At 54.0% G+C, this 13318-nt stretch overlaps 1 protein-coding gene across 7 annotated transcripts in view; it reads left to right on the plus strand.

The window, feature by feature from the left end:
• Positions 1-13318, plus strand: part of Capn5 (calpain 5) — a 55762-nt gene that overhangs the window by 27898 nt on the left and 14546 nt on the right. For 6 of the 7 annotated variants that reach the window (XM_005073956.4, XM_040728190.1, XM_013116355.3 and 3 more), the window contains exon 4: positions 12864-13072. In XM_005073956.4, coding sequence (XP_005074013.1) covers positions 12864-13072 — 209 coding nt within the window. Of the gene's footprint in view, positions 1-4001; positions 6225-12863; positions 13073-13318 lie in introns of those variants that run through there. The other variant, XM_013116356.3, reaches the window with a different exon arrangement.

Consider the following 13318-nt stretch of genomic DNA (forward strand, 5'->3'; position numbering starts at 1 on the left):
CTGGGCATTTAGAAGTGCCTTCCTTGTGCATCTCACCAAATTATCTGTTCTCTCTCTCTCTCTCTCTCTCTCTCTCTCTCTCTCTCTCTCTCTCTCTCTCTCTCTCTGTGTGTGTGTGTGTGTGTGTGTGTGTGTGTATGTATGGCCTCCTCCAGCTCAGTAGTTTGTTCCCCAAGGCAGACAGTGGATTATTTGAGGTCATCAGGCCCCGTGAACCCACAATTAGGATATGGTTAGGTTAAATACTTGTCACCAGGCTCGGCTTAGACCAGATACAAGGTTCTCTGGGAGATGTCCTCTCCAGTGCCTAGTGCAACCCCAAACATGGGATGGGTCTGCTGCCTGTTCCCAGCTGCCTGGGACCCAGGAGTAGCCAGCTGGGGTTCTGGCTGGAAGTAAAGACAGAAGTGACCATAGCGCAAAGCAAGAGCATACTGCAGTTAGGGCAGGGAGTGAGGCAGGGGCCTGTCAGTCCTGGGCAGTGCTGGGGAGAGCTAGGGGGTGTTGGGATCAGGCAATCTTTGTTTCCAGTTTAAACGTTTCCCAGCTTTCAGGGATTGCAGCGGGGAGATCTTGAGTTCAAGGCCCACTTGAGCTATTCATTAAACCCTGTCTCATTAACGACAGAAGCAACAACAATACATCGAGTGTTACCCACTCCCTCCCAGCTCATGCCTCAGGTACGAGCTGGTTCACTGAGAAGTGGTGAAGGGAGGACTTAACCGTGTCCGGTGTGCACAGAATGTTCTGGGGACTGGAAGATAGGAAGTGCACACAAGGCCGCAGTGACTTTCGCCACCCAGAGGCAGCAGTGCTAGGGGTTTCCTTGTTTTCCTTTCTCCGCCCAAGGCTGAGGAGATTGTCTGGGATGTTTTCACTTCTGCAGCCACAGATGCCACTTTAGAGTGGTGCGTCCCTTCCCATCCAGCCTTGGGCGGCTCCTCACAGGGTCTGCCCAGCCGCTGGCTGAGTTGCAGCCACCCTCCATCTTCCCTGACTGGCCACAAACATGACACAGCTCTCTGCTGGTCCTTCTACTGCCCTGTCTGTGGGTCCCCATCACAGCAGTCACAGCGTTCCCGTAAGGTGTGTGTACGTACCCCTGTCCCCGGGAGTGGGCCAGGCCACCCCCCTAGAGGTTCTGTGGGCCTGGATCCCGTTAGGGAGTAGGAGAGGCTGCCCCCCCTTCCCTCGGGATGCAGGACTCCGGCTTCTTTCCCTGCCTGTGTCTGTCTGTACAGGTGCCAGCTTACTCAGCCTCAGCCTCTGGCATTGCTGTCCTTGCCAGCCTGCTGTGCTGGCTTGCTGCCTGGAACCAAGTGCTTGGCACCTCTAATTTCTCAGCCTTTCTGGGCGTCATTGTGTCTATGAGGTTAATACCTGTCCTCTGCCCTTGACCCCCATTACTCTGATCGTAGTTCTTGGCATCAGCTCCGTCCATCCTCACCTCAACCACTTGTTAACATTCCCACAGCTTGTGTAGAACCCCTTTCCCTGGAGTGCTTCAGACACGTCTCGTCCTCACCTTCTAGGCCTCTGAGCCCCCTCATCACCCTTTGTCTTTGTCATTCGTTCATTCATTCATTCATTCATTCATTCAGCATTCAGCATTTCTGCCAGTCACTCAGCTTTCTGAACATCCCCTGAGCATGGCAAATCACGTTCTCATTTACCGTGATGAACAAGGCAGACACACGCCCTCCCTGCCAGGGTGTCTGGTCCAGGGGAGACACAAACCGACAAAACAAGGGCTGGAGTCCAGTTCAGCAGGAAAGCACCTGCTGGCCCTGTGCAAAGCTCGAGTTCTGTCCCCAGTACCCACTCACACATCAGCTATCAACCACACACTCTGACTTTCCCTTATTCACACTTGTGCACACACTCTCTCACGCACTTAAGGAAACACAAATTCAAATTGGACTTGCCGCGTGGCTTGGTGGGTAAAGGGCCTGCTGCCTGGCAGTCCTGGAACCCATATGGTGGCTGGGGAGAACTGAGTCCCGCAAGTTTTCCCTCGACCTCCACATGTGCCCCATGGCACGTTCACACACGCAAACACATGCACACGTATACATGCACACATATACACATACATGTATACACACACGCCTATACACACACATGCACATATGTGTGCACACAGTGCACACTCGTATACACACATGTGCACTCACACACATGTATATGCACACATGTATACACGCATGTGCACTCACACACATATATATACGTATACACACAAATGTGCACTCACACACATGCATATACACACGTATACACACATGTGCACTCACATGTATATACACATATACACATGCATGTGCACTCACACACATGTATACACACATGTGCACTCACACACGTATATACACACATGTATGCACACACACGTGCACTCACACATATGTATACACACATGTGCACTCACACGTATACACACACATGTATGCACACACACACACATGCAGTGAAACAATGTAAGATCAGAATGTTGTTCTAGAAGCACAGAAGCGTTTCTCTTCAGAGAGGAAGTGGAAGCCCTTCACTAACAGCTCTCAGCCATGGTGTCCTGAAGACCAGTGAGTGAACGGGTAACTTGATTCTTCTCTGGCCATACTGTTTGCTGGAATTGCTGCTAGTGGCCCCAAGCTCACCTCCGGGCTTGAGGTTGATTTGTTTTTCTCAGCACTGGAAACGGAATCCAGGATCTGTCATGGATATCACTGGGGACTTTAGGACAAAGGAGGCAGGAGAATTGGGAGATTGAAACCAGTCTAGGCTTCCTGCTGGGTTCCTGCCTTTATAGTAAAAAAGAATGGATCTAGGGGATGTAGTTCAGTGATAGACGCCTTGGGCTCAGTTCCCAGTACTGCAAAAGCAAACAACCCCGTATAAAAACAGCGTGCTGTGGTGGCTCACACTTGTAATCCCAGCACTTGGGAGGCTCACAGTGAGGCCTTGTCCCTCCCCCCAAAACTAAATAAAACTAACAACAACCACCAGAGCAAGCAAGCGGCCCATCATGATGCCCCAAGATCCCTCTGTTCACCTTGCCTCCATCTAGCAATGCAGTGTGCTTCTGTCCCCTAAACCCTTCCGGCTGTTTTGGTTACTACACCTTACCCCACGCCTTTCCTGTGTGTGACATCCCTTGACAGCAGCATCTCTGTACGTCCACGGCCAGATGCACGTCACACTCCAGTTCTGCCATCTGCCACATACACTGGCTGGGTTCTGCCTCCCACCGACACTCGTCAGTATGTGGGTCTCCTGATTCTTCCCTGGCCTCACGTCTCCTGGGGGGCGGGATCAGCTGGAATGGCTGGCGGGATTTTGATGGAAGTGAGCGCCCGACCTGTGGCAATGTGGTACAGTGTGTAGTAAGATTAATCAAACCGCAGCTTCCAGGAGCAGAGCCAGCCATCTGCCTGGCAGGTGATTTGGCATTTGAGCGCTCCAGGTTCAGATGGGAGGTGGCAGCTGGGCTGGGTCCTGGTGATGTTATAGGAGAAGGAGATGCCCAGGGCGTTTGGAAAGCAGAACTGACAGGACTTGGCTCTGAAAGAATGAAGGGAGGCGGAGGCAACAATGGCCCTAAGTTGGTTGGCTGACCACAGACAACCAGGGACGAATGCCTCATGGTGCTGCCCTGTCCCCTCTCCCTGGACAGTTTTCAGTTGCCTGCGTGTGTCTGTCCCCACCTCTCTCCCTGCTGCACTGTGGAGTACTCCATTCTTCACAAACAAGCAAGCCTCCAGCTTGCCACGACTACTGTAGTCAAGGAGGTTGCCACAGCAGTTGACATCAGTGCTCTGGTCCCTAAGGAGCCTGTCACCCTCCAGCCTCCCCACAGCACGGCATTACTACTTCTGCAAGGAACAGAGAGGAGGCAGTTGGACACACACTCGTGTGTCCCCTGTCCTGAGAACTGGGCGGGGCCAGAAAGGCCCAGTGGCTGGGAAGGAAAGGGAGGCGGGCTTTCAGGTGGCCTCTTCTCTTAGCACCCGAGGCTCCAGTCCACTTGGCTCCTTGTCGTCGGTGGGAGTGGTAGCAGTGGCAGCAGCTGTAGCACTTGGGCCATGGCAGAGGACGGGCCGCAGAAGCAGCAGCTGGATATGCCGCTGGTTCTGGACCAGGACCTGACCAAGCAGATGCGGCTCCGAGTGGAGAGTCTGAAGCAGCGTGGGGAGAAGCGGCAGGATGGCGAGAAGCTGCTCCGGCCGGCTGAGTCTGTCTACCGTCTCGACTTCATCCAGCAACAGAAGCTGCAGTTCGACCGCTGGGACGTGGTCCTGGACAAGCCAGGCAAGGTCACCATCACGGGCACCTCGCAGAACTGGACGCCTGACCTCACCAACCTCATGACACGCCAGCTGCTGGACCCTGCCGCAATCTTCTGGCGCAAGGAAGACTCCGTCGCCATGGATTGGAATGAGGCCGATGCCCTGGAATTTGGGGAGCGCCTGTCTGACCTGGCCAAAATCCGCAAGGTCATGTATTTCCTTATCACCTTTGGCGAGGGGGTGGAACCTGCCAACCTCAAGGCCTCTGTGGTGTTTAACCAGCTCTGATGACAGCTCTGGCTGCCCTGCCTCTGGCCCACAACTCTCCTTTGCCTGAACCTCCCCCTTCGTGTGTATTTTGGGGACATTCTTCTAGCTGCTCCTTCTGTGCTTGACTTGGCCAGAGGCCCCCTGAGTCCTACCTGCCCCCCTCCACATTTCCCTAGTTCCAGTGCTACGGCTCACAGGGATGTCCCATGGCTCCATAGTCTAGAAGCTGGACACCGCTACTATAGACAGTAGAAGTCTTTCGGGTCCGTATGCACAGATGGAGGGACATCTTGGGCATCTGCCATCTCTGCTTCATTGTGGTGGAGAGAGAGTGATTGAGAGACCAAGAGACTAACCAAGAGATCCAGACAAGCAGCCACTGATTCCCTTCAGGGACGGGAGACTTGAGACGTGACAGGAACTGCCTTCAGAGGAACCTGGCAAAAAGGCATTTGCCTGCTGACCAAAGCTGGAGTCAGGAGGCCAACGCCCAGTGGCACTCTGGCAGGGGGAAGGTGCTTCCCCTGGTGTCAGCATCAGCCTGCTGTGACCTTCAAGACACTGGGCTTGGTCTGTCTGGCAGAGGGTGGCTGACTTTGCAGGTCCGGCCCAGGTTTCTGTGGAGAAGGGAAATGTAGAAGCTGGTACAGGTCTAGCTACCCACACATGAAACATATATATTGAGAGATAGCATGCTATATTTGTATGGATGCATGCCCAATGGCTAATCCTAGTCAGGAATAAGGCTACCTTTAGTTCAGCGGTTAAGCAGTTGGTCCTGGTTCCTGGGCTTGGTGGGGGTGACTCTGCCTGAGTCCTGCTTGGTGCAGGGCTTCCTGAACTGGGAGACGGAGGCTCAGTGGTGAAGCAGAGAACTGAGTTAGAGGGGTCCAGGGCCCCGAGCCAGAGTGTCCCTGTTCGGACGGCTGGCCTCTGCAGCTCGCTGGTCAGGAACACCGGTGTTGTATCCGGCTGTCACCCTTCTGGGCATTTACCGGTTGTTCCACTGGAGCGGAGGCACATGGATCTAAGGCTTGGGGGCAGTTAAAATGTCTGATGTCTAAAGTGGGTTGAGGGGGTCCAGATGTGGTAACTGACACTGGATTCAGAGGCTATCAGGACAGCCCACTCACCAAATTGACAGGGAAACTGTGGCACAGTTATCAGCAGATTCATCCCTGCCCTAAGCCTCGTTTTCCTTCACCCCGTGCATGCTGAGAGCTCCCTTTGAGGAAAAGCCTCACCTGCCCCCTAGCATCAGCCAGGGCACCTCAGCAATGCCACCTGCTGTGTCTCAGTGCTGCCTCTGTCTGAGATACCCATGCACCAAGAGCTGAAGGTAGGAGCTGTCTCCGTGGGTGGCTGTCAGGAGGGCAAGCCCCAGCTCAGTGTCAGGATTCGGGAGGCAGGGGACAGGCTGTGGCACTGGCTCTGGTAGCTGTGCCATCTCATGCTTGCAGGAGCACTGGCTAGTGCTTCTAGATGCTGCTGACTCTAGGGAGCCATACCCGGACAGGGCCCCTACCTTTCTGACCTCTCCCTATCGCTCTTGAGACCCCTTTGGATAACACTGCCTGCTCCCCAATTCTGTCTCTCCCCATTTGCACTGTGGGGACCTGAGTGTGTCTCCTGTGCCTGTCTCATGTCCCCAATAAAGACTGCATGCCCTCACCCCTGTAGTGTGGTGTGGTGCGCCTCTGTGCTGTAGTTTTTTTTTTTAAATCTCTTGCTGCAAGCTCATTCAGACGCCTTCCCTGTGGGCCCTTGCAGTTCTGAGGAACTCCATCCTGCCAGCCTTCAGGATGAGGTTGAGCAGTGAGGTCCCCGTATCAGGTCTGGGTTTCACCCGTCTTAGGTCTCCTGGCTCTCCTGCAGGGACCAACCCAGTCCCTGGGGTATGAAAGAGCAAGCTTAGACCATGCTTGGGGCGGGGACCTTGGGAGCGGAGTGGGCAAGATTCACACCAGTTTAGCCTGGTCTTGGTCGCGGCTTGGCTGTGTCCTCTAGGAGCCTGTCACCCTCTCCTGGGCTTGACCTTCCAAGTTAGTCTCTGGTATTGTTTCGTCTCTTCGAAACTGTCTCCTCTGGCTCTGACACTGGGATAGCTGGGGACTGTCACCCTAAAGTCCCACTGATCCTTCATGGCTCAGCCCTCATTACCTCCCATATTCACCCATTTTTTGAATAGGTATGACTGAGGCCCAGTGAAGGAGGCCTCCATCCTGAGGCATGGAGGAGTGGGCAGGGAATTGGGCTCTGAGCCCCTGACCCTTGGATCCCACAATTGTGACATCCTGTGATGGGCTTGGGAAATATGTTCTCCCACCTCTTCTGAGGACCCAAGCATATTAGGATGACTTCCCACAGAGGAAGATGTCAGAGGGACCCATGGGTCGGCTTACCAATGTCCCCAGCTTCAGAGCACTCCAGGGGTTCTCCCCTCAGCCTCTGTCACCTTGTCCCACTCTCCATTCAGAGACATTTCCCTGTGCTGTCTCCCCTGGCTCAAGAACCTGTGTTTGCCCCTCCACAAACTGCCTTCATCCATTTTGCCCAGCCAGCCTTGAAGCTGGCCTCTGAGAGGGTCCAAGTTCAGGAGAGGAATCCAGCTTCCAGCCCCTGTGAATTGCAGTGGTCTGGCCCTGTCCCCACGGTGTACACATACGGTGGGCACGCCCCATTTGCCACGGAAACCATTGGGGATCATGGGGCGAGGAGTCTCGCTGTTCTGGAGCCTCTGCCTGGCAGAGAGCCAGCATCTGCGGCTCTGGGGCCCTGTGCTACCAGCTCCTGACCAGCTGTGTGGTCCCAGGCTGTCTTCTGCCTGGCACAGCGCCGCCTCCCTTCCAGGTGCTGGGAAAGTCAAACCAAGTGTCAGTGGAGCCAGCACCCGGAAGTCACTTGTTTGTCAGCGGCTTCCTACAGACATATAAATCGTCCTGGGAGACGGGTGGGAGGAATGTCCACTGCACAAGAACTTAAGGTTCAGAGAAGTAAAGGACGGTGCCTGTGACTCCACAGCAGGCCAGTGCTGATAGCAGTAGGTGTCGTGGAGGGACAGGCAGGCGCCAGGCCAGGCTCTGTGGCCCCAGACGGTGGTAATGGGATGAGTTTTCCCTCCTTACGATCAGGCTCGGATGCCCCAGCTGAAGGGGCCTCTAACCATCACGCTGTGCCCAGACGGTGGAGAACCAGAATAGGAGTCACTGTGACCCGAGCAGTGTTGCCCATCCTGAGCTCTGGACTCCCTGTCCTGGGGACACAGGGATGCTGCATGACTTCCCGGGGAATCTGAGGCCTGTGAAACCAGAAACTGAGACTTGAGGGATCTCAGAGTGGGAGACTGCTAGTGGGGAGACACGGAATCCCCCTTGCAACCCCCACCCTCCATTTCATCAAGGTTGCTCAGAAGTGCCCGCAATTAGCCCTGGCATCTAAGGCGGAGATCGGAAAAGCTCCAGCCTGTCCCCCCTTCCTCACACTCGCTTTCACACTTGCTCACACTACACACAGGTCCTAGGCAGTGTCACCTCTCCTGGGCTCTTGACCCCCAAAGACCAGCATAGACAGGAGCTGCCCAAGGGGGAGTCCAGCCAGGCTCTCTAGTCTGAGACGTGCCCAGGGAACTCAACACCAGAGGGCGCTGTGGGGCACCCTCTCTGCAGTGTGTGGATCTCTCTCTCTCTCTCTCTCTCTCTCTCTCTCTCTCTCTCTCTCTCTCTCTCTCTCTCTCTCTCTCTCTCTCTCTCTCTCACACACACACACACACACACACACACACACGAGGTGGGTGGTGTTGGAGGTCCTTGATGACTCCGGGAGAGAGACTTCTCTGAGGCTATCTGCCTCCTTGCCCCTAGGTTCTCAGAGTGACATGTCTGCAGATACCACAGCCCTCTTCAGCATGTGAAGGTCCTCATGGCCTTCTGTTATAGTAACAGCCCGGGAGGTGGGGCTAGGGAGCTTAGGGGCCTCACTCGGACCAGCATTCACATTTCCCAGTCAGCTTCAGTGCTGGGCCAGGCCCTGTACTGGGTGCTGGGGATCCCAGCAGGAACCACATTTGGCTGCAGCCCCGTTAAGGATCCCTCCAAGTGGGTGAGAGAAGAGACTAGTGCTGGGGGCCACGAGGGGCTGCCCAGCTGCCAAGGGTGAGCCTCTCGGGGATAAAGGAAAGGAGAGTGCAGGTAGAGCCAGGCACACAGGACCTGCCACGGTGAGGCATCATGAGGTGTGCAATCATGGCAGATTTCTGTGGGACCCACAGGGAGGGAATGCTGGGGCATGAAGTGAGAAGGTCAGCAGGTTCCCGCTGCTAGCTCATGCTGTGGTGTCCCGGGTGACAGATAGGGACTGCACAGCCTCCCCTCAGAGCAGCCACTTCTTACTGCATCTGTGCTCCTCTCAACGCCCCCCACATCTGCTCACCCACAGATGTTGATGGGTGCGGTCCTGAGGGAGAAGGAATCGTTTAAAAGATATGCGGCTATAGGGCTGGAGAGAGTGCCAGTTGCTCTTCCAGAGGACCCGAGTTTGATTCCCAGCACCCATGTGATGGCTCACAACTGTCTGTACGTCCTGGCCTCTGCAGTTGTCAGGCATACAAGAGGCACACAGACATTCATACAGGCAGCATACCCATACACATTAACTTTTAAATATGTATAGTAAGTATACTTACTATGATACTAATATTCAACCAAAATGTTTTAAAGTCATTCAAAAATGTTTGGAACCCCATTTGGTATTTAGATATACTTTTCTTGTTGTGCATTCCTAATCTGAAACCCCAAACCCGCAGCTCCAGACTCTCAGACTTTCTGAACATCATGCCAGTGCTCAAAACACTCGGATTTGGGAGTTTGGCCTCTCAGGTTAGGGGTGCCTACTTTGAATCATTAAAACAGTCAGGGCACTGGTTCCAAAGATACACAGGTTTGGAGGTTTGCTTAAGTGGGATCCCAACAGAAGTCCTTCAGATCCATGGCCCAATTTCTTTTCATTTCCCCTGCAATTTATTTATTGATGAAACTGAGGCATTCATTGTATGGATTTCTCACTGGATGGATTTTGTTGGCTGAATCTTCATGGCGATGTCTGACATGTTCTCTGGCTTTCCTGTAACCCAGGGTTTGTCCCAGCAGCTTGGTAAGATGAATGCAGAAGTCACATCTTGTCATCGTCGCCCCCGCGCCGCTTTGTGATGTGAAGTGACCATTGAAATTGAATAATGTTTTTCAGACAGGGTCTCATACATGAGGCCAGCCTAGAACGTGGTATGCGGTCACGTGGGAATTTCCGGTCTTCATTTCTCCACCTCCTAAGTCCAGGCATGGCAGGCATGAAGATACCACATTGGGATTGTTTGGTGCTGGGAATCCAACCCATATTACCCATCCTCCATGTTAGGCAAGTGCTTCCATAGTGGGCTGCATTCCTAGCCCTTTTTAGTTTTTTGAAACAGGGTCTAGCCCAGGCAGGCCTAGAATTCAGTCTTCTTGTCCCCCCCCCGTGCCTCACAACCCAGTGCTAGGGTTTTATACCCACGTTCATTCGTCCATCAATGGCTTCAAAGCAAAAGCGACTCACCACCATCCTTTCTTCCACACTTACTGCCTGGGGTTTGCTCCCAGACAGAGACCCTCCTCCCTTTTTTGGTTGCCCTCTGTTCTGCTATGCAGAGAAAGACAGGGTGCTGTTTCATTCTTTCTCTTTACATTTCCCTTCTCCAGAAGTAAGTCGATTTGCTACCCGTCTCTGGTATGTCTGTGACCTCATGAACTTGAACATGTTCACTGCGGCACCATTCCCTTCCTAAAGCTCGCCCAGGTGGGTCTATTTGTGGCAGCTTCCTGAATCTTTTGGCCTAGATAGGGAGGCAGGGGACCTCCTTGACGTGTGACATAGCCAGATAGGGCATGTGGGCAGATGTGCTTGGACTGTCTCCTCCCACCCTCATTGCCCAGCAGGCAGCAGAGAGACTGAGGGTTAAAAGCTGCTGTGGAACCCACCCCATGCCAGTTCTTATGGCTATGATGCAGGAGGGGAACCTGAGGCCTCGAGGGATCCTGACTCTGAATCTCTGGCCCTGGAGCCTCATTAGCTGCTTCTTGGGCCACACTGGGCTCAGGGCCAAGCCTTGTGCCTGACTAATGACCCCCCAGGTCCCAGCATACCTCCCCATGCCCTTTGAGGGCTCCCCCTCCTCCCTTCCCTCACAGTCCAGAGCACCCAGGGCAGAGTCTCGCGGGAGGGCCTTGGGCGTGGCTTTCTGCCATTGGGTATGATTCTGTATGCTTGGGCAGTTTCTCTGGGCCTCAGCCTTCCCATCTGTGCAGTGGGATGACCCCACCTTATACAGGCCCCATTTTTTATCCAGTGTTCTTTAAAGAAAGCTAGGGAGGCAGTGCGAGGGGTTGGGGCAGAGGTCAACTTGGGAGCTTTTATTTCAAAAGGTCACAGAGTTGGGTGTAGGCAGAGGTAGGGAGAAGAAAGGAAGCAGCTGGCGATACTGCTTGCAGACCAGGGCCAAGGTTGCTAAACCTATGTTAGAACCTTGCTTACGGCAGCCTCTTCCAGCAGCTTCCCAGGGCATCATCCTGTATAGCTATGGGGGGGGCACCACAGTAAGCAACTGGCCTGTGCCTGGCCCTTCACAGGGCTCCTTCCAGAGGAGGGGTAGTAGTGCCGCTCCCCAGAGCTGGCATCTTCATCTCACCAGAGACTACTCTCCTTTGCTGGTGTCCCCATTGATAGTGTGAGGCGTGTAAACAACACATCCCTAATGAGTGTGAGGGTGCAGGCTCCAACCAGCCCCGCCTCTCAGTCAGGCTGCAGCCGTGTGCCAACCCAGCCTGTGTGCCTGGGCGCTGCTGTCTGAGCCACAGTGACTTTCTTCTAGAAGGAGCTGCCTGTGCTTTGTTCATACATAGCAGGGTGAGCTGGTCACCCTGACATAGAGGGCTGAGGTGTCCCTCTTCCCTGCCTGCCTCCTGCTGTTCAGATGACCTCTCTTTGTCCTCGAGTCCTCAGGACACACTTATGCCAGCTCCTAGGACATCTTATAGCTGTGGCAGCTCCAGGGTTCCCTGTTCCCCCTCCCCTCCAAACCGTGGGTGCTTTTGTGCCTTCTAGAGGGAATGTACTATGTCTGGTCATCTTGGTCCTCAATGCTTAGCACAGTCCAGGGCCCACACAGTGGTTTATACTGCTAAACAACTCATCAGCAAACACACAGGCCTGGACTTGAATCCTACACTCAAACCCTGATCTGCCTCCAAAGAAGATGTGCTTTTATTGTTGTTATTTTCCAAACTCTGTGACTCTGGATGAATGGCTTACCCTCTCTGAGCATTAATTTTCTCACTTGTCAAGCCAAGATGGGTAATAGCAATCTCTTTATGGAGGCTCTGTGGAAATTACATTGACCTATTTGTGTCAGGCCCAAGCCCTGGCATTCATAAGATGTTCCATAAATATTAGACATTAGAGTCCAAATGGGTATCTGTGAGTTTATTCATTCAGTCATCATATGTGTAACACACATGCACCTGGGCCAGGTGGATGTAAAGCAGATAGGGAGCTCTGCCCACGGAAGCTGATCCTTCACAGAAAGACCTTGAATGAAGCGTAATATGCGCGCTTGGTGTATTAACCCAGTGAGAGTATGGATTTTAGAGATGTGCTTGGCACAGAGGCTGAGGGGTGAGGGCTCCTGTCTGGTCTAGAGTTAAGGAGGGCTTCCTGGACATATAGGGTGACCCCTGAAGGAGGAATGTGAGGAATGAGGGCAGGGAGCTGGACTGGGAACCATGAGCAGATAGAGAAGGGAGGTTGGCTGGGGAGGCATCTTATGGCAGTGACATTGTTTTGTCAGTTTGCTGCTGAGTAGGTGACTGTGGGTGTCAATGCTGTTACAGTGTCGGGGAACCAGAGATGGTGAGGGGGTCAAGGTGGTGCTGGCGGGAAGGCGGGAGCTGGGAGGACCTGCTTAGGTAGAGAGGGAGACCGTGAGGAGTCTGGCATGGCTGCTGGTTTCCATGTGAGGCTAGCCTGGATGGTTGGGGTGGCTGGACAGATGTGAGGAGGGCTGTTGTGGATCTTAAACACTGTGGCTAGAAGGGCCCGAGTCTCTGGATCTGACAGACATGGAACCCAGGTCCCAAGACCAGAGTGCTCACAAGTTCCACAGTGTCCATGCGGCGATGGAATGGAACCCTGTACTCCTGTTTCTTTGGGGACGCGTACCCCCTTTTCCTCAGGAGCCAAATGCCTCTCGATGCCCTCATCTTCTCCCTTTTCCCCACCTAGGTCATCCCAGACTGGAAGGAGCAAGAATGGGACCCTGAGAAGCCTGATGCCTATGCTGGCATCTTCCACTTCCAATTCTGGCGCTTCGGGGAGTGGGTGGACGTGGTCATCGATGACCGGCTGCCCACAGTCAACAACCAGCTCATTTACTGCCACTCCAACTCCAGAAATGAGTTCTGGTGTGCCCTGGTGGAGAAGGCCTATGCCAAGTAGGTGTGGCCAGGCGGGGTGGCCAGGTGGGTTGACCAGGAGGAGCTGTCTGGGTGGGATCACCAGGTGGGATGACCAGACTGAGTTGCCAGGCCAGTGTGAGCTGTTGCTGGGCTCCATAGGCCCTGAGGAAAGACTCCGGTCACAGAGAGGTGAAGGGCTGGTGTCCACAGCATGCTCAGAGCCTAGGTCCTTGGGCCTACCTGCTAGGTCTGTGATGGGTGGAGTGGAGACTAGAACTATGA

This window comes from Mesocricetus auratus, unplaced genomic scaffold (assembly GCF_017639785.1).
Source record: "Mesocricetus auratus isolate SY011 unplaced genomic scaffold, BCM_Maur_2.0 Super-Scaffold_4256, whole genome shotgun sequence".
Classification (NCBI taxonomy): domain Eukaryota; kingdom Metazoa; phylum Chordata; class Mammalia; order Rodentia; family Cricetidae; genus Mesocricetus; species Mesocricetus auratus.